Source organism: Gorilla gorilla, chromosome 5 (genome assembly GCF_029281585.2).
Source record: "Gorilla gorilla gorilla isolate KB3781 chromosome 5, NHGRI_mGorGor1-v2.1_pri, whole genome shotgun sequence".
Taxonomy (NCBI): domain Eukaryota; kingdom Metazoa; phylum Chordata; class Mammalia; order Primates; family Hominidae; genus Gorilla; species Gorilla gorilla.
This window is the reverse complement of record NC_073229.2, coordinates 83,270,274-83,292,767: the sequence shown is the minus strand read 5'-3', so window position 1 is coordinate 83,292,767 and position 22,494 is coordinate 83,270,274. Positions and strand designations below refer to the sequence as shown.

The 22,494-nt window shown below is 33.5% G+C and overlaps 1 protein-coding gene across 5 annotated transcripts in view; it reads left to right on the top strand.

The window, feature by feature from the left end:
• The window catches only part of KHDRBS2 (KH RNA binding domain containing, signal transduction associated 2), a 659,289-nt gene that overhangs the window by 229,791 nt on the left and 407,004 nt on the right, over positions 1-22,494 (top strand). For all 5 annotated transcript variants that reach the window (XR_008681200.2, XR_010134273.1, XR_008681201.1 and 2 more), the window contains exon 3: positions 10,171-10,287. Coding sequence is in view for 2 of the 5 variants with exons in the window: in XM_019028692.4 (XP_018884237.1) it covers positions 10,171-10,287 (117 nt within the window). In the remaining 3 variants the exon portion in view is untranslated. The remainder of the gene's footprint in view (positions 1-10,170; positions 10,288-22,494) is intronic.

Below are 22,494 nucleotides of genomic sequence, written 5' to 3'. Positions count from 1 at the left end.
ATGTTAATCATGAAGAATTTAAAAATATATATGCCCAATATTATTGATGTGACTTAATTTTAAACTGTTCTTGGGTAAACTATGTTAAAAATGTCCCTAAAATATTTTTCTTAAAATGGCCTGACACTTACGGTAAGCACTCGATTTGCCACCAATCATGTTTTGTTGCTTTTCAAATCCATTGAAATATATTATTTTGGTTTATTTTGCTTGTAACACGATTTAAATATTTGCTTTTAGAAAAAAAGTCAAAAATGATTAAAATTGCCCAAAAGGCTTTTTTAATAGACATGTTATTACAAAACAACTGTTTAATGACAAGCATAAATGAATTTGACTTATACAAATTTAATTGTCTTAAACACGTGTGAATAAAATACCTTGAAATTATTTGAAGATATTTAATCCACTGAAAACACAGCTGTGTTCACTCTGATAAGCCTTAAGAATCTTAGACATTCCTAAGTTACTAAATTATGGTTAAATATTGAAGACACTGGTGTGTAGTGTTTGATTTATTTTCTGTCTTCAAAAGAGGTTTAAAGAAAAGGTTAGAACCAATTGCTGACTGTGAACTGATAATTCACCTGTCATGATTATGTCAGTTGGCTTTGTTTGAAGGGGAACTGAATATAGGTTGAAAGTAAGTGGAAAAAAATCTTATTAGAACAACTTTTGTATTGACTAGTTTCAGTTTATCTTAAAATAAATTTCCAAGAACTAAGAACAGCATCAGATATACGTAACCAGCTTAGTGATTACTTTTTTTTCTAATACTTTAAATCTCAAATAGAAATGGTATCTGATCTTTCATGGAAAAGCCTTCTGAGCCTTTCCAGAGTGTTGTCTCCAAAAACTTCAGAAATTGTGGAAGGGATAGAATCACATAAATAGACTTAAACTGTGACAGGTAAATACTTTTGAGCAAGAGCAAATGGTAGATTGTACTTTTATAAATTTTAAAACATGCACATTAGAAGTTGCTTACTTAAAATACTTTTATATAGTTAATGTTGCTCATAAAAGCCAACTTTCTCTCACTTTGTGAAACTCAGTCTCTGATTATACAACATTTTCATTCTACTGGCTCTTCGTGTTCTATTTTAACAGTGTGTAAAAGAATTTAAGGGCATGACTCTTTTGCCCTTCACAGTTTGGTTTCAATTTGATTATTGGTTAAAAATAAAATAACTATTGAAATAGAAGTGTTGGGAAATGGGTCACAAGAATCAAGGCAGAGAATAGAAAATTCTGAAAGTAGGTATTCTGAAAGTAAATATTCTGTCAATAATCTGTCCTCAGCCAGGATTGTGTGAAATTTTCTCTTTTCATAGTCTTAAGCATTCCTGGTGGAGACATCACTTTGGATGACTTGGTATTTCTGAGTTTGATGTTTTACTGTCATCAATAAAGGGGAAAGAAGGTTTTGTAACAGAATATGAAAGAGAAGTTCAGTGACATTTAACTCAACTTGAATTGTTCTTAATTTTTAAAAAGTTACATAATATTTAATACATACAAAAGAATATGTTTAACTTTCATGTGTGGAGTATAAAACAAAATAAAATGAACACTCTCGAACCCATAAGTTAAACCAAAGTCTAAAATATCACCCTTTGCTTTATAATACCTTATGTCTTTCTTTGATCATGTCCCCTCTTCCCCATTCCCAGAGATTACCAAGACCATGGATTTTGTGTTTATTATTATCCCTGTTATTTAAGAAATGTATTTGCTACATAGGCATGTGTTCATAGTAGAATATTATTTAATTTTACTTGTTTATGAGTTTTATATAAAGTGTTATATGTGTAGATGAATTTTCAATCAAAAATTTATTTCTAGGATTAATGAAATTTTATATAGTTATGAGTAATTCATATTTACTGATCTGTAATATTTCATAGTAATATGTCACAATTTATTTATTCATTTGTACCAGTCATGATTCTGACAGGCAAACAAAAGCCACTCTATATTTAATAGTTATAACCCACAATTCAAGGCTAATATAACTGTGGGAAGAGATGAAGGAAGGGTCTTCGGGAAAGTTCCACCAACAGGCCGTAAAGATTGGAGCCTAAAGCCTCAGAGCACAGGGGAGAAACCAGAGCTCCAGGATATTCTATGAAGCCTGTCATGATCACAGAGTGGAAGTTTGGGGAAAGATTTGCAAAACTTGCCAAGACCAAGAACTGGGAATTTGTGGACAGGTCTGTGAGGCTGCCGCATCCACGGAGTGAGCACTCACATAGAAGTCAGCAGAGCACCACGTCTGATCTCTATGACTTGCGAGGAATAATGGACTCCAATTCATGTCTACCTTCCAAATTTGATGCAACTTCTTGATATTGACAAAACCCACCACAAAAGTGAACCTACATGGAAAGGGATCTGAAAAGTTGTTTTGAGACATAAAAATGTTGGTTATGGTGTGGAGTTGACAACACACTATTCTTGAATTTATCATCATTTTTCCCCACTATTTTTGCTCTTGCAAGGATTGAGACTGAATACTCTTGTACATGTGCCAAGATTTCTCTGGATGATATATCTAGGAATGAGATTGCTGAGGCATAAGGTAAATGGATTTACAGATTGACAAGACACTGCCACTATGGTTGTTGTATTCATTTACACTCCCACAGGTACGTATATAAGTACATGTTTCTCCACACTCTGGCCAATGCTTGATGTCTGACCTCTTCATAGTCATAGACCTCTTATATAGTGTGTGTAAAATTATGTCATCATGGTCTTAAATTTGATTTGTTTAAATTATAATGCGATTGAATTTCTCATAAGATTTTTCCATTCCCATTCCTCCTTCAATGACACATTTATGACTTTATCCTTTATCTATTAAGTCTTCTTTTCCTTAGTTCTATATTTGTTTTTGTAAACTACTGCTTTAATGGTAACATGTAATGTCAACCATCTTCAGATTTGTGATTTATGTTTTCACCTACTTTGTGATGTATTTTCACAAGCAGATATTCTTAATTTTAATCAAATTTTGTCTTACAGTTATTGTATTTTCATCATTTAAAAAATATTAGAAAATTTTCTTCTAGAAGTTCTAAAGTTTTATATTTCACATCTAAGTCTATAAACCATCTAGAATTTAGTTTTTCTGTTATGATGTAGGAATTAATTTTATTTCTCTTACTATGGATAGCCTATTATGCTATATATTACGTAGTTCCTTCTTTCCTTAGTATTTTAGTTTCCTATCGCTTCTATAACAATCACCACAAACTTAAACTTCATGGCTTAAAACAAATCAAATTCATTATTTTACAGTTGTGGAGTTCAGAAGTCTGAAATGATTTGTTTGAAGCCGAAATCCAGGTGTCTGCAGGGTTGCATTCCTTTAAGAGGCTCTAGGGGAGAATCTGCTCCCTGACTTTTCCACCTAATAGAAGCTGCCTTCATTCTCTGGCTCATGGCCTCCTTCCATCTTCAAAGCCAGCAATTGCATCACTCGAGCCCATGCTATTGCCATCACATCTTCTTCTCTGACCCTGCTGCCTCCTTTCTTTTAAAAAGACATTGGGCACAGCTGGGTAATCCAGGATAATCCCTCATCTCAAGATCTCTAATTTAATCACACCCATATAGTTTCTTATGTAGAGTAACATATTTACAGATTCTTGGTATTAGAACATGGACATCTTTAGGGGACCATTATTCAGTCAGTGATCTGTAACACTACCTCTGTCAAATGTCATTTTAACATACACAGGAGTCTGTTAATGGATTCTGGATTCCATTGCTCTATTTGTCTCTCTGTGCCCCAGGACTGGATGCTTCATACTGTCATAATTAACACAGGTTTATGATGAATCTTGATATGTGGAAGGAATAATTCTTGACTTGTTCTTTTGCTTCTGAATGGTTTTGGCTCTTCTTGGACTTTCACTTTTTTAAACAAATTTTAGGACCAACTAATAAGTTGATCCAAACCCTATGGTGATTGTAATTAGAATTACATTGGATCTGCAGATGGAATTTAGAAGACTAGAAATCTATATGCCATTGGGAGTTCCTATTTATTAACACAATGTATCTCTCAACAAAATGTATTTTATACATGTTCTGTAAAGGTTTGAACATCTGTGGCTAAATTTATTTCTAGAAAATCTAGTTTTTAAAATTCCTATATAAATGGTATCTCCTTTAAAAAAATTTCTCTAATTATATGCTGCTGGCATACAAAAATACAATTAACCTTTTTTGTATAACAGCACCTTGCTAAGCTCTCTTACTAATTCTAATATTTTTATGAAAACACTTTGTTTTCTATGTATATAATTATATAAATGGCATTTTTTTACTTTCTGATATTTATAATATTTATCTTGTCTTAGTAGATTGTTTGAGTCATTGGGGCTGAATAAAGTGTCAAGAATGTGCATCTTTACCTTGTTTAAGATTTTTTAAATCAGTAAATCTACTGTTCCTATGAATTTTGAATAGAAGTCTTCTATTGACTGATGATGTTTCCTTTGTTTTTCAGATGATGTGAGTTTGTATAATGATTAAGTTTAAATTCTATCAAATCATTTTTCCAAACAAATAAAATGCTATCCTTTTTATCCATTAATTTGTTAATGGGTAAATTACAATTAGAGGTTATAAATCTTAAAATACTTATATACCTATGATAAATAAAACTCAATCATGATGTACATGCAACAGGACTTAGCTATGATACTATTTTGCCAAGTGGGTTTTTTTCATGTCATTTTTTTTTTCTTTTATGAGTGGCTCTGGTCTATACATTTTCTTTTCTGATTTGGTTTTGGTATGAAGGTTATATTCTCCTTCTGAGTTCTTGGTTATTTCTCCATTTTTTTCTCTGGTGCATAGATTGGAATGATACATTTCCTATAAGTCTAGAGAGATCCCTTTGTGCAACTAATGGGACTGGTATTTCTTTATAGTACATTTCATTATGATTTTATGCTGATTTTATTTTTTAATACATTTTATTGTATATATTTAAGGTATACAACATGATGTAATGGGATAATATAGAGAGCAAAATGTTTACTGTAGTGAAGCAAACTGACATATCCATCATCTCGCAGTTACCCATATTATTTTAGGTTTTGTGGCAAGTGCAGCCAAAATCTACTTAGGATGAAATCCAAATACAGAACAATTTTATTACCTATAGTCTACATTGTGTACACCAGGGGTCCCCAGTCCCTGGGCTGCAGACCTATACTGGTCTGTGACCTGTTAGGAACCGGGCCGCATAGCAGGAGGTCAGCAGCTAGCAAGCCAACATTACCGCCTGAGCTCCACCTCCTGTCAGATCAACCCTGGCGTTAGATTCTCAAAGGAGTGGAACCCTATCGTGAACTGCGCATGCAAGCGATCTGGGTTTTGCATTCTTTATGAGAATCTTAATGCCAGATGATCTGAGGTGGACAGTTTTATTTCAAAACACCCCCACCCTCCTCCACCCCAACCCCCACCCTCCTCCACCCCAACCCCCACCCTCCTCCACCCCAACCCCCACCCTCCTCCACCCCCACCCCCACCAGTGGAAAAATTGTCTTCCATGCAACTGGTCCCTGGTGCCAAAAAGGTTGAGGATTGCCAGTGTACACTCTGTCTCTAGACTTGTTCATCCTACATATCTCCTACATTTTATCCTCTGACTTACGTTTCCTTATTTCCACCCCAACCATGGTAAACAGTTTCATTTTCTTGGTATTTTTTTTTCAGATTCCATATATAAATGAGATCATCCATATTTTTCTTTTTGTGTCTGGCTTATTTCACTTAACATATTGTCCTCCAAACTCCTCCACATTGTGGCAAAAATGGCAAGATCTCATTGTTTTTCAGGCTGAATAATATTCCACTATATTGTTTCTTTATCCATTTGTCTGTCAGTGGACACTTAGATTGTTTCCATATCTTTAGTATCATGAATAATGCTACAATAAACATTAAAGTGCAGGTATCTTTACAAGGTGATTTTTATTTCCTTTGGGTATATGCCCAGGAGAGGGATTGTTGGGTCATATAGTAGTTCTATTTTTAATTTATTTAGAAACCTTCATAGGATTTTCTGTACTGGATATACCAATCTACATTCCCATGGGCAGTCTACAAAAAATACCCTTTTCTGCTCACTCAAGTAAAAATTTGGTATCTTTTGACTTTTTGGAAATAGCTATCCTTATAAGTATGAGGTTGAGGTGGTATCTCATAGTGGTTTTGATTTGCATTTTCTTGATGATTAATGATGTTGAGCATCTTTTCATATACCCGTTGTTTATTTTTATTTCTTTTAATAAGTGTCTATTTAGATCTTTTGCCCATTTTTAAATCGGTTTTTCTGCCATTGAATTGTCTTAATTCATTATAAATTTTGAATAATAACCCTTAGTAGATGTGTGCTTTGCAAATATCTTTTGTTCCTAATCCAGAGGCTGTTGTTTCAGTTTGGCGATTGTTCCCTTTGCTGTGAAGGAGTTTTTTAGTTTAATGTAGTCCCGTTTATTTGTTTTTGCTTTTGTGGCTTGAGCTTTTGGTATGACATCCAAAAATTCTTTACCAAGGCCAACCTTCAGAGGTTTTGAACCTATGTTTTCTCAGAAATAAATCTAAACATATACAGCCAACTGATTTTTTTTTACAAGGGCACCAATAGAACACAATGAGGAAAGGATAATCTTTGCAATAAATTGTGCTAAAAAAAAAAAAACAACACTGGATTTCTATATGCAAAAGAATGAAATTGGACCTTTATCATATATCATATGCAAAAAATAACCCAAAACGGATGAGACCTAAATGTAAGAACAGAAACTATGATGTTATTTCAAAAATATTTTACATGAGTTTTTATTCTTTCATTTTGTTTTGCACATTCTCAATTAAAATGCTATTTGCATACAATGAAATAATAGTTCCTAAGAGTGCAGCTTGATAAATTTTGATAAAAGTATACCTATACCTCCAACAAATATAGAGCATTTCTGTCACCCCAGATATTTCCTTCATGCCGCTTTCCAGCCAGTTCAACTCCAGGCTCTGTTCTCAACAGACAACAACTCTTATGAAGTCTAACACCATATATTATTTTTGCTGCTAGAATTTTGTAATAGTGGAACCTAACATAATGTATTCTTTTATATCTGGCTTCTCAAATGTCTGTTAGATACATCCAGGTTGTTGTGTCAATCAGTGGCTAGTTTCTTTCTGTTTACATATAAACTTGTTTGTCCGTACTTCTAGGATGAGCACTTGTTTACATCTGGCTTAGTGGTGATTGTGAATAAAGTGTCATGAGCATTCACGTGCAAGTTGTTTTATGAACATATGTTTTTAATTCCCTGGGATAAATACTTAGCAGTTGAATTACTGGATCATAGTGGAACTGTAAGTTTAACTTTATAAATAACTGCCAGTCTTAAAATGATACTATTGTATCATTTTAAACTGCCAACAGCAATTGCAGTAGTAATTACACATCTTCATCAGCATTTACCATGAGTTTTCTTTTAGTTTTAGCCATTCTGGGGTATGTATGTATGTGTGTGTGTGTGAGATTTACCATTGATTTGATGGAGTTCTTTATAGATTATAGATATTAGTCATTTTTCAGAAGTAAGGAGTATTTTCTCTCAGCCTGTGGCTTATCTATTCAATTTTTTAATGAGTGTTTGCATCAGTAGGGCTTTTTTTTCTCACCCTTTTTTTTTTTTTTTTTTTTTTTACTTTAAGTTCTGGGATACATGTGCAGAATGTGCAGGTTTGTTACATAGGTATACACATACACATGCCATGGTGGTTTGCTGCACCCGTCAACACGTCATCTGCATTAGGTATTTCTCCTAATATCCCTCCCCTTACCCTCACAGGCCCTGGTGTGTGATGTTCCCCTCCCTGCGTCCATGTATTCTCATTGTTCAACTCCCAGTTATGAGTGAGAACATGCAGTGTTTGGTTTTCTGTTCCTATGTCACTTTGCTGAGAATGATGGTTTCCAGCTTCAACCATGTCCCTGAAAAGGGCATGAACTCATCCTTTTTTATGGCTGCATAGCATTCCATGGTGTATATGTGCTGCCACATTTTCTTTATCTAGTCTGTTATTGATGGGCATTTGGGTTGGTTCCAAGTCTTTGCTATCGTAAATAGTGCTGCAATAAACATATGTGTGCATGTGTCTTTATAGTAGAATGCTTTGTAGTCCTTTGGGTATATACCCAGTAATGGGATTGCTGAGTCAAGTGGTATATCTGGTTCTAGATCCTTGAGGAATCACCACAGTGTCTTCCACAATGTTTGATCTAATTTACTCTCCCACCAACAGTATAAAAGCATTCTTATTTCTTCACAGCCTCACCAACATGTGTTGTTTCCTGACTTTTTAATAATTGCCATTCTAACTGGCATAAGATGGTACTATCATCAGAATGAACAGGCAACCTACAGAACAGGAGAACATTTTTGCAATCTACCTATCTGACAAAGGTCTGATATCTAGAATCTTCAAGGAACAGAAAAGACAAATTTACAAGAAAAAAGAAATATCATCACAAAGTGGGTGAAGTATATGAGCAGACACTTCCCAAAAGATGACATTAATGTGGCCAACAACATATGAATAAAAGCTTATCATCACTGATCATTAGGGATTTTTTTTTTAGTGCTCTTTGCTTTCTAATTAAGTAATCTCTTCCTAGCCTAGGTTCACAGAGGTTTTTCTAATGCTTTTTTCTTAGAATCTTTATAATTTTAGTTGTCACATATAGTTCTATGATCGATCTCAAAATAAGGTTTGCCTACGTGTGAAAGAGGTCATGAAAGTTTTTTTTTTTTGTTTCCTTTTTTGTTTTGTTTTGTTTTGTTTTGTTCTTTTTCATACTGATATTCAATTGTTTCATTACCATTTGTTGAAAACACTTTACTTTTCAAATTTGGTTTGGCACTTTTGCTGACAATAAATCGACCACCTATGTATAGTCTTTTTGGGCATTATACCATACCATATCTATTTACCTATACATACAACAATCCATACTCCAGTAAAAAAATTGAATAAAAGGGGTAAGAGCAGACATCTTTCTTTTTATTCTGGACTTGGGAAAAAAACTGAGTTTTGTACCATTAACTATGGTGTATTTCTTACTGAGGGATTATGGCAGAAAGAAAAAAGAGAAGAGAAGAGAAGAGGAAAAGAAGAGAAAAGAAGAGAAAAGAAAAGAAGAGAAGGAAAGAAAATCTCTGATATAGAAAGCAATTTTACTTAGTCTTACTTATCATTGTTCTTTATGTTCCCAAGATAGTTTTTGGTACATTCTATGTTCTTTGTATTTTTAGTTTAATCGACGAATTATGGCACAAATTATTACCTCGGTCATTTGGTTTGGTAATGTTCCTTTTAGTAGCTAACATAAATGCTTCCATAACTGCTCTTAGTTCACTTGTTCTTATTTATGTTTCAAGATGATTAAGCAAATTATGTGGAACCCCAGAATTTTTTATTTAGACAAAGTGTTTTGTATATATGCTTTATAAGTACTGTTTTTTTAACTTTTATGTGCTCATATCTTTTATTTACTAAAACAACTCTTTAATATAGACAATGTAAGATTGAACAATAATTGAGTCCCTTTATTCCTGATTATGAAAGTTGTAATAGAAGTTATGGTCACCAGACAATGCTTAACAAACTTGAATATCAAATTTTATTTTAGATACTGATTTAAAGCATCGATTTTAAAATATTGATTGCAAACTTTTACAATTTTGAAGGTTTATAGACTTATGTTAAAATCATCTCTTATTTCAATAATATAGTTTGAGAGAAAAAGCCTTTAGAAATTCTGTAAACCAGCATGATTATCCTTAATTTCTTTCCTTAATAAATGATTCATTTGATTATATATGTAAATGATATTTTCAACATACTTTTCACTTTGGCATTCTTTTAAGAAGAGATATAGCTTTTAAAATGAGTGTTAGATTAGATATCAGAAATGGTTTGGGGTGTGTGCGTGTGTGTGTGTGTGTGTGTTTATGGCATGACTCTCTTCTCAGTGGTAAAGTTTGAAAAACCTATAACCTATCAATTACTCTTGGTGCAAATAATCACTTTATTGTACCTTAAAACAGACATTCTATTGATTTTGTTTCCTAGTTCAATTTTGTGGGGAAATTGCTTGGACCAAGAGGAAACTCCTTGAAGAGGCTACAGGAAGAAACAGGTGCTAAAATGTCTATCCTGGGCAAAGGATCAATGAGAGATAAAGCTAAGGTACTGAACTTTGAATCTAATATTTAACACATTCAGGAGGTTACCTATAACACTGATGGCCAAATTTACAAGCATACCTGAACTGCTCTTTCACCATTTCCTATGATTTCCATTTCCTGGGATCACCCTGTGTCACTTTCTGCTATCTCTTCTGTCTTCCTAAAAATCAATTACTGGCCTCCCTTCTTTTTCTTTCCAGAATGTATATTCTATATTTTCATTTTCTTTAGTCCTTTGTGTATGTTGCTGTCACATCTTTTCACTTTTTCTGTGTCCTCTGTAGAATGTTTCTATATGTCTGTGTTCATTTTCTTTAATTCCCTCGCTGGTTCCTTTTTCTTTCTTCAATCATATCACCTAATAACATCCATTGTATCATTCTCTCATTTTATCTCTCTGCTCTATTTCACCTTGATCCTCTTACCTGAAGCAATTTCAAATACTTATCTGCAAATCTAAGAGAATCCTGCTTATTTCTTGAAATGCTTCAATGATATTAAACAACTCACCTGACCCCCAAAAGAAAAATAAGTTAAGAGATCTATCAAGTTTGATGTTTGAAATGATTTATTTCACATCTGTACTACATTATTTCTTATTTTATAAAGTGTTAGCAATTTTCTCAGTGTTAGAATTCAGTGTTTGGGAGAAATGACAATTTGTAGAGATTTATTCCAAAAGGATCTTTGAGGATTCACTGCAAAAGGCTGGATGTATTTGGTAGTATCATTTGACCAGGCCACACTTTTATGACTTGATAATGTTATTATGGAGAATGAAATGTTCAAATATTTATTTTTGAGTACGAGAATCCTTAGAAAATTGCTCAGGAGTCCTGCATCTGTGTTAATGAGACATATTAAATGAGGAAATTTATAGTGTGAAATGTCACTGAACTGGTGAATATATCATACATAAAGTATCTTTACTGTAATAAGACTACATTAGGAGTTTTAGCAAAACTCTCCATTTGCGTGCTTTCTTAGAATGGTTCAATAATCAACTGTAGAAAGTCACAGACGGAATGATTTTTACTAGCCCTTTCTTTGGGATAACTTTTGATTACTCTATACTGTGTACAATTTCAGCAACGACTATATTCTTGCCAGTCCTCCTGCCTCTAGATTCTCTGACTACACTTAAAATAAATATTACAAATATTTAAGAGGTGAGCACACCAGCATCTAGACATGAGATAAGCTTTTGTCCCTGCCACAAGTTTAGATTTTCTTTATATAGGAGGAGAAAATGACACATAATTACCTATGCCTGTACTTTCATGTATTCTTTAATATTGTTTTTGTTATGAATTTCCCAAATACTTCATACTGTTATATTATAAATTTCATATTGTGTGTTTTTATGGTCTCACACATTCTTTAAGATTTCAGCTTGTCATCATCTCCCCAGCATGGCTTCCCTGAACTCCTATAATAGGCTAAGTACTCTTTTATCCCTTAACGTATTTTACTGTATCTGTTTTTATCTCCAGGATGGAGAACTGTTCTAGTTAGCTTTGCACATGCAGAATCTACATGTAGTATTTCTATATCTTTTAAAACAGATGGATACATATTTTTAATTCTCATATATTTGGACATTTTTTCCTGTTCATAAAGTTTTAAACTAAATTTGTTTTTCCCTGTGAGCATGTTAGGTACCAGCAAAAGTATTGGAAAATCCAATAGGAAACAGATTTGCTTCTATTAAGTTTCCATGAGGTTTAATTTACTAATATTACCTGTTACTTACAATTCAGTTTATTATTACTCTTTGTGTGATCCATCATGTTTGACTATGATTTGAGTGTTTTCACTTTTTACCAAATTAAATAAAATAACATATTAAATAATAATAATACATTGCACTGCAAAATATTTTTTAGAATTAAAATAAGGCCTTTTTTTCTTTCTTTTTCTTTTTTTTTGTTCCACTTGCTTGCTTTTGAATGATAAGGTCTTAACTTTCTCAAGTATTGGACACCTAGCTGAAATAAAATCACAGGCATGGATATGAAAAATCTACCTTAGTAAACACTTGATTAAAATAAAAGATAAATCCTTGGTAAATTATTGATTATGATGCTGTTATTTTGCCTCTGCATCACGACATAAACAGGAAAGAAAAGTTTACATAATTTTGTTTTTTCTAATTATTAAATAAATCACATGGGATTGTGCAATAAAAGTGTATATGTGTGCATCCATACAAACCGGCGTATGTTCATGAATTAATTATTTATTGAACACATTTTATGTAATTCACAGTTCTAGTTTATGGTAATGAATACAAGGTCTTCCTCTCTTAGAGTTTACATTCCAATGGAAAAGACAGATAATAAATACATGAATACATTTTATACTTTTAGGACTTGATAATTTTTATGGATTTAAATGAAACAGAAGCAGGGAAAAGAGGTTAGTGGTGTTGGGAGCAAATTTTGATACAGTGATCAAGTAGAAAGAACACTGGAAGAGGAGAAGGAGCCAAACATAGAAATATCAGAAAGGAGAGAGAATGCCAAGTGTGAAGGCCCTGAGGGAGAATCTGTACTTTATGTATAACCATAGCTATATCTAAAACTATTATGACAACTATAGCCATATATTTATTTAATAAATATACTTATTCCCCTTTGGCTACCATATGATTTCTTTATAGTAAAACTCCTGGAAAGTAATTCGCAATTACTGGCTCACCTTCATTCTTTATTGTTCCCCTCCTCAGTCTCTGTGACTGGATCCTCTTGTTCCAGACCTCCAAGCCCAGACTTAGTCTTCAGATTTCTTTTTTTCCTTCATGTTCTTATAGCACCAATGTGCTCTGAACCTCAAATTTATGTCCAGCCTCCAGTCTCCCCCTTAAGTGCTAGATGCTAAATTTATATATTTACCAACTCAACATGTCAATGTGGATGTAACAGGCATTGAAATGTAATATGTCCAAGGACACATACATACATACACATAAGTATGTATGGGTATGTATGTTGACAAAGACTCTCCTTGACCAAACTTAGGCAGGCCTCTCAGAATCCTCTTCTCAACTTTGCCTGACTTTACCAAGATTAGCCATGTTTAAAATTTAGATCAGCAAGTATTAAGAAGTTCAACATGCAACTGCCAATCTTTTTATCCAACAGAAAAACTAAATAACTGAAGCCACATGAGGGGCTCCTTGTGTGCTTTACAAAGCCTGGGTCGGCACTCTTCTCTGTGGTTTCATAGATAGGTGACTTTGCAGGATATATTGTTTAATAAACATGTTTGCTTCACCTTTATAAGACATGATAATGCAGATTGCTTTTCTATGTTGGGTATGCTGCTAAGGTACTACAAAATGTATGTCTTTTTTCTTTTTCTTTTTTTTTTCTGACAGTGTCTCATTCTGTTGCCCAGGCTGGACTGCAGTGGTACTATTGTGGTGCGATCACAGCTCACTGCAGCTTTGACCCACCGTTGGGCTCAGGGCTCGAGTGATATTTCCACCTCAGCCTCCCAAGTATCTGGGACTACAGGTGAACGCCACCACACCTGGTTAATTTTAAAAATTTTTGTAGAGATGGAGTCTCCTTTTGTTGTCCAGGCTGGTCCTGAACTCCTGGATTCAAGTGATCCTCCTGCCTCAGCCTGCCAAAGTGCTGGGATTATAGATGTGAGCCACGGTGAGCACTTAAGGGGGAGACTGGAGGCTGGACATAAGACATACAAAGTATGTCTTAAACTTGATCTTTACTTCATGATAAAAGAAGATATTTGGTTGTGTAAGTCAGGGAAAAAAATCAAAAATATTTATTCCATATCTACTATTACTTCAAGAATAGATTCAATATTATGCTATATAAAAAGTATTAGATATGAGTCACAAAGCTTGATACTTAATTAAACATATTGACCAGTGTAATATTTTTTTTAAAAAGTTAAGAAAATAACAAGTCATTCGGATTAGTAGGTAGATAGAATGACAAACTCATTTCGTTTTGTTTTTGTGGATCTAATAATACTTCTTAATCCTTACATAAGAAAATACGAAGTATTAAGATATGTTTCTAGACCATTATAAAGTTAACTGCATCATATATAAAATAATTCTAGTGGTATCTAATAAGAAGATTCAAGTTTAATGTTTTTCTTTGTGTTATCTCGTGTTGGGGAAACATTACTTTTTGTTTAGTTATACGTAGCCGATAACTCTGTAAGCAGAAAAAGAAAACGAAAACAAAGTAAAATATAATAATATTCAAGGTAATACCAGTAGCCAAATCCTACCATATAGTCATGATTTCTTTCTCATATTGGTCAGATCCCACAATATGTGAACTCACATCTTACTTAAGACCAGCCAGGAATGCTTGCACAGAAGCTACATTTTAAATTGTGAGAAGAAAAAGTATTCTTAGAGAAATCTAGAAAGGAAAATATACAGCATGTATGCAATATTTCAAAATACCTCAGGAAATTAACTAGCAGTTTAGAAAGTTGTTTAAAGTCTAAGTCCTTCATATACCATATGGCCAGCTGGTTCTAAACAACCACACAGCTGCTGGTTTCACTGGTAGTTGCTTCTGAGCAATGTTCAGGGTAACTTACTGTAGCTTCAGATAGAGTGTTGCTATTTTGGGGGGTGTTGATGGCAAAGACTGGTGAGGGAGAACAGAGGAAGCAGTGGTTCTACAAGCTTATTTCTGAAAACTGTGACAAATAAACATATTGTCTCTAAGAAAAAAGGTTAGAGGGGTTAGAGAAAATCAGACAATAGCTGAACACATCCAGACAAGAGTGAGGAAAATAGGAGAGCTTGAAAGCAAATTTCTTAGACTCACCTATTGTCCTTAAATGGAAATCACAAATGGACATGTGAACAAATTATGTTGTAATGAAAGGTATTTTGGCATTTCTGTTAATAAGCTTGGCTGAAATTACGAAATGGGGTATTAAAGCAGTCTCATGATTATATGTTAAAAGCACAGTGCTGTTTGGTGGATTTTTATTTGAAAAATGTGTAATACTTCTCAAGGCAAGCCTTTCTGTCTTTGATGCAGTAATAATGTGCAGTTTCTATTCTAGAATATTTCTTCTGCATTTGGTGATGACTACTTTAGTAAATTCTTTCTGATTTCATGGCAAATTGATTTTCATCAACAGTAAAATCAACAAAAAACCTTCAAAGAGATGTGGCTGCCTAGTGGGCAATATGGGTGTGAACTTAGCACCAGCCATCTCTCATCTGGCTTCTGGGCTCTGCCTAACATCAAACAGCATGATAGTCTCTCAAATCCTGAAGGGGTGAAGTCATGCTCATTGCTTGTCAGTCAGGCTGTGACTGGTTACATAGACTCCTGTTTCAACTCCTTAATATCTTGAACACCAAAGCAGTTTATAATCCTACAAAATCAAGAGCCCAGACACCCTGACTTTCATTTTAGCTGTGCCTCTAATGAACTGCACAGTAGATCAACAACATTTCTTTCTCGACTGGCCTTCTGAAGGAAAGAATGCCTAACTCATTTTGACTTCCAGCAGAGTTAAAGGAATCAGCATAATAACTTGCTTTTAAATATCATTTGTGTTTGTGAAACATAAGCAGAGTATTATAAAATATAGATAAGTGGAATTTTATTTATGTTTGATTCATTCAACTTTCCTGTTTCTCTGATTTGAATTTTAGAGTAGGAGTAACAGACTGAAAGGTCCTGCCTGAACCATAGCTCTTGTGATAAGAAACATTGTGTTAAAATATATATATTTGTGGGAATACAATGAAACTTATGTTGCAATGTTTAACCAATAGATTATTTCAGTATGTGTTATATTTGGAATATACATGACCAAATAATTAATTAGGTTTGATTTGAAGAGTGAAGTATATCATCATATTTGTGAGACAATTTCTCAAATTAGCATCTTCATCTTTTGCTGTATGAATAATTTATCATTCAGTGTAGTGTGCTTGTGACCTTAGAAAGAAAAAAAGCCATAAAGTTATCTGGGCTCAATTTCTTCATAAGCTTCAATGACAGGATATGGGGTAGTAATGTTTTATGAATTTTGAATCAAAGTTATATATTATCTTAAATCATTGATTTCCTCTCATCTGATTTTATTCACATCTAGACAAATTCCTTTTAATTTTTGTAATTAAGACCTGCTCCTTGGAAACTTTCAGGGACCTAATGACACAGCCATAAACCAAGTTTTATATACAGAAAACGTTTTATTAATGCTACTTGTATAGTAACTTGTCCTCAATATCACTTGTGACTCATTATTTGTACTGTACCCTTATTTCCCTAGAAGAGTGAAATGAGAGAATCACAGAATCAGGGTCTCTCCCACCATATTGTAAGACATTTTTGTTTACTAAGCTATTAAAAAAGAATGTATGAAAATAGAAATTTTTAGACATTTTACAATTTATAAGCCAGAATTATAATGATGTAGTTCTTTTCTACCACTGAGGATGGTCTATTATTTTAGGTCATAAGCTTTTCTGCTGATCTGAAATTTTTTTTTTCTTTTTTTATTGAGAAGGAGTCTCATTCTTGCTGCCCAGGCTAGAGTGCAGTGGTGCAGTCTCGGCTCACTACAACCTTCACCTCCTGGGTTCAAGTGATTCTCCTGCCTCAGACTTCCAAGTAGCTGGGATTACAGGCGCCCGCCACCATGCCCTGCTAATTTTTGTATATTTAATAGAGACAGAGTTTCACCATGTTGGCCAGACTGGTTTTGAACTCCTGACCTCGGGTGATCTGCCCGCTTCAGCCTCGGAAAGTGCTGGGATTACAAGTGTGAGCCACCGTGCTTGGCCTAAAAATATTATAGTAAAAGTACAAATGCAATATAACCAATATGGAAAGGGGCCAGGTTATATATCTGGACAATATTTTAAATTTCACATTCTGTGGAACTTTTGAAAATGGCTGCAAATTATTTGACATTTATTTTAGAGAGAGATGAATAGGGTCCAATTCTCTTCCCCTTGAATCTGGATAGTTTCAGTGACTTGCTTGTAACCAATAGAATGCAGAGTAATGTTGGTTCGTGATTTTGGGGGCTACATTGGAAGAAGCTGTGTACCTTCTTTCTCATTTGCAGAAACGCTATGTCTTGGAGTTTAAAGCTGCCTTGAAAGGATTCTGAAAATCCTGGTGCTGCTTACTGTGAAGAAAGCCAAAATTACATCGAAAGGCCATGTATAAGTGCCAGTGGCCAGTCCTACTTTAGTCCAGCCTTTGAGTCATCTTAGTGCAGGCTTTACACATGCGAGTAAAGAATTCACCAAATTATTCCAGTCCTTAGCCATTTGAGTGATCAGCTGCTCAAGTCTTCCTATCTATGGCCCAAAAAATCCTGGAGCAGAGATGCAAGCTGTATTCATGGTACACTACCTAAATTTCTGACCCACAGAAACCATGTATATGATAATAATATTAAAATCATTATTTTAGACCACTAAATGTACCATGGTTAGTTATGCAACAATAAATAACTGGAACACATTATTACTACTTTATATGTAAAATTATATTCTCTTTTTGCATTTCTGCTGCCTTCTCATGGCGATAAGCGCAGATTGATCATTTCTAGACGGGTGTGTGTGCATGTGCGTGCATGCGTGTGTGTGTTGGGTGTTTGTTTTTAGTTTAGTTTTGTTCTGTTTTGTATTGTATTGTATTTACAACTTATTTTGAATTTGCCTCTCCCACCGTCAAATAATTGAAGCACATGTCAACATTTTATTTAAAACTTGTCAAAGAAAAGGCTGCCAAGAGAGGCAATTCAAACATTTCTTCTTGGTAGAGACGTTTTATGAGATACTAGACATCAAAAATAGAAAGCTCGAGTTTAAAAAGCATTAGGTTAGTCATAAAGCTTGTTTAAAGTCTTTCTGCCTTTGAATATCTGATTTAATGTCACAAGACTCAAGGTTAATTGGGCAGGTGATTCCAGTTTCTCTGTAAGTCTTCTTAATTTTACTACAACTTGACAAAGCAAGTGTTCTAGCATTTTACTAGGGATGCTAGATGGATCCCAAAAGGGAAAGTAAATGGCACTACACAGAAAGTACTGCCTCAGACCAAGACTGGAAGAGTTTTTATTTCTTAGTTCCTCCTTTTGAACATTTTAGATTGTTGAAGATTTATCTTGATCAACAAAATGTTCAATATGGTATTTTTGTGGGGAGACTATTAACTGAGTTTGTTACATCATTAGTCGTTTCTTACATTTTATTAAAGGAAGAATTTAGATATGAGATCAGTCTGTGCAATACCTAGACCAAGATTACTGGGAATATATGTGCCCATTACATGATTTATTTTAACCAGATTGTTATATTAGAGAAAAATGAGAGAATCCAAAGGCAATTAAGTTTAGAAATATATATTTGTATACTATTAATATATATTTAGTACCACATACATATTATTTAGCGGATAATCTCTCTCTCCATACATACATATATATGAATTTAGAATGAAATTCAAAATTGTATGAAATTCTATATGTATGTATTTCTGCTGTCCTCTAATGGCGATTAATACAGACTGATAATTTCTAGAAGGGTGTGTGTGTTTGCGTGTGTGTGTGTGTTTGCCTGTGTATCTATATAGATATGTACATGTTATTTTATTTAATAGAAAGCACTGATCAACACATAAAACACCCATAGTTGTATAGCAAACAAATCTAGAGCGTGTATAATTTCTCAAGTTCTGTGTTGCGTATTTTACTTTTTAAAATATAAAGATTTGCTTAATTTTTTTTATACTGGATTCTATCTTTGCTTTGCCTACAAATTCAGTAACCAAAGCAAAGACCCATATTAATAAGTTACTGTTCTAATATAATTGAATATTAGAAAATTTACTTAAATAGCTTTATTTTGCTTGTTGTAACATATAATACATTATTAATTAATGGGTAATTTTAATGTCAAGCCCTGTGGGAATGGTTATTGAAAAAGCAAAATAATAAGGATATTTAATCTCTTAGAAAAATCTTTGATGCAAAGGTTGTTGTTGTTATTATTTGTATGGTTTTAGAAAGATCCTGTTAAGTGTTTATTTTAATAGTTGAAATGACCCCAATATAAGCCATGTTTTTTAAAGAGAAACTTAGACAACTTGTTCTAGCATAGCTTGGGGAATTTGGAGGTACAGTTAAGAGGATAATGGGCCCAGAGTGGGAATGTTAAGGAGAAAAATTCTGCACTTAACTCAAGTGCATCATCAGCACTAATTTAGATTCTGAATTTCATTAGTTGCAGTGATGTTTATTTGACAGTGATCTATTTTCTTACCAGTTTTTTAAATTCACAAGTCATTCAAAAGTTGAATAGTAATCTATTTTTATCAGTCATAAATATCTGAATCATTCCTTAGTTGAATAGAGTTGTCATGAATGCTTGAAAATTTATTTGGGCTCTTCACAATCATTGTTAAACAGTAGAAAACTGTTTTCTGGCTTTAGTTAATGACACTAAACGGAGCTCAAAGAAAGACCAAAAAAGAAAAAAAAAAAAAATCAGCAGCTTCTCAATCTAATGAATAACAACACTGCAGAGTTTACTTTTAATTGTTTTCTGGGTGTATGGGTTCACCAAGAGTGAAGTCAAAAACACTGAGGAAAATGAAATGCCAGGGATACAAATAAAAATTTACATATTTTGATGTAAGCACAGCGATTGCACCACTTGATTTTTTTTGCAGCAGGACAGTGTTTTATGCACTTCCAGGGATGCTGATCACGAGACATTTCATGTGAATAGTGCCTCTGAGTTGTTCCATTGTGGCAGTTAAGCCAGTCATAGAAACAAGCATACCAAATGCCAATAAAGGAAACACATTTATGTATTTTTGCTTAATATCTAAATATTAGAAATCACTAACACCCATTATGAATAGATTTCCTTTTAAAATATTATATGCAAAGTAGTTTACTCTTTGCATATTTTTGTGCAAACTTAGCATCTTGTTTTAATTTTGAAAATACTAACATTAAATTTCTTTGCTTTTTGAGGTCAGAGTTTTGAGATGGACAGTAATGTGTTATGCCAGTATTCTTGCATATGTTTTTTTCCAGATAAGGAATCCTTTAGCTATAGGTATGTAATTGCTAGCATCTACAATTTTAGCATCACTATAGGGTTTTAAAAAAAGGCAAACAAAATGTGAGCCTTAATTTAAAGAATTTGGAACATTTCCAGAAGCTGTGATGTTTACATTTCCAAGCTTGTAATGCCCTCTATTTGCTGCTTCCTATTCCTCAATAGTGGGCTTACTGTTTTCTCTTCGTTTTTGGGTGTTTTGCAGTATTTTATTTCTATCATTAAACTCTTATGGAATATTTTTTCCCAGTCTTCATTTTCTTTTTTTTCACCTAAAAATTTTAAGCTAAATAATTATCAGAATAATTTTTTTTCAGAATTTGAAACACCAAATGACTCTCATTTTTATTTTCTTGAATGCGTGAGAGATTTTTGTTTTCTCAGCAACACCATCAATATCAGATTCACTCAAATCGAGTCCTTTAAGACAACAGTCACTCCTACCTATACAGGAATATAAATGATGCAGTATAAGATGGCAAGCCATTAAAAAACAGACATATCCTACCTTTGCTGAGTTAATATTTTCAGGATTACAGTTTTTAGGTTTCAAAGTCTTATCCACATTTTATTTAATACTAATAATCTAAAGAAACTTTGTAGAAACTTGTATTATGATGATTATTATTATCATTTAAGAAAGATTTTATAATATGAGTAAGGCAAGAGTATGCTTTGTTGGCAACTCTATAGCTTTAACATAATAATCTGGGGCATAAGAATTAAACTTGGGCAACATTTAGTTTCAGAATATTATGAGGATAACTGTGGGGTTGTGTTAAGTTTCCTTCATCTGGTCTGAGGAATAACCTCTGTACTTTTATGTCATAATACTCATAGTAAATTAGTTTATGCAATCTTAAAGCTGGCAGAAAACCCAAAGATACTAGTTTAATTCTTTCATTTGTATAGCTGTAATATATTGTTGCCCATGAAACAGTAATTTGCCTGAGATTACTGGGCAATTACTAGGACATATTTAACTATTGGGTGTGAAAAACTCCAAAACATAAACATGAAGGTCATTTTATGAAATCAGCTTGCTTTCACTAGTAGATTAACCCAAAACATTGGAAGAAATACACTTTTCCAAGCCTTCTCTTGATGTTTCTTTAACCATTGCAGCCTAAGTTAAATAAGTAGAAAACGGATCCAAATTACTTTTTTTTTCTTATAATTTTAGGCTTAGAGAATAAAAGTGCAGATTTGCTACATGGGTAAATCGTGCGTGTTATGGGAGTCTGGTGTACAGATTATTTTGTTAGACAGGTAATGAACATAGTGTCCGATAAGTAGTTTTTTGATCTTCACCATCCTCCAACCCTCCACCCTCAAATAGGCCCTGTATCTATTGTTCCCTTTCTAAATTACTTTAAGTATTGTAAAATTACTTATAGGACATAGAAGATTGAGTTGACTGGTTCATTATAATATGGTCTCTATAAAGTTGAGTGGTTTAGATATGACTTATTTACAAAATGTTGCTATCCGTCCTCTCTTCTGTTTGCCACAGATGATGTGCACCCTGTACTCAGGGTGCCTAAGTCAACAGTTTACATACTTTGATTTGACAGCTCTCTGCAAATAGTGAGGTACAAGCAGAGAAACTAGATCACCACTTCTCTGCAACTCTAGCCCCACCCTTAGGAGACGACTTGGAGCAACATGCGCTCTTCTGGGAAATCTTCATGTCTAGAGCCTGGAATATTCTTTTTAGGAGGAGAGAGTTTCCCTATATAGTTTTGTAGGTTAGAAAGTTGATCAAAGTATATTTAACTGCACATCTAATGAAGAATTTTTGTCACATTGCTATAAATTATTAAGTTGTAAACCAAAAGTGCCAACTTAGTGCAAATGTTCCCTCTTTGACCATTAGTTTTATTAAAATGACCAGAGCCACACTGTTACATTTTTAGAAATGTTTTTACTTTAATTGTTCTGGGCACATAGGTGTATATATTTATGGGGTACATAAGATGTTTTGATACAGGGATGCAATGTGTAATAATCACATCATGTAAAATGGGGTATCCATCCCCTAAGGCATTTATCCTTTGTATTACAAACAATCCAATAATACTCTTTTAGTTATGTTTAAAT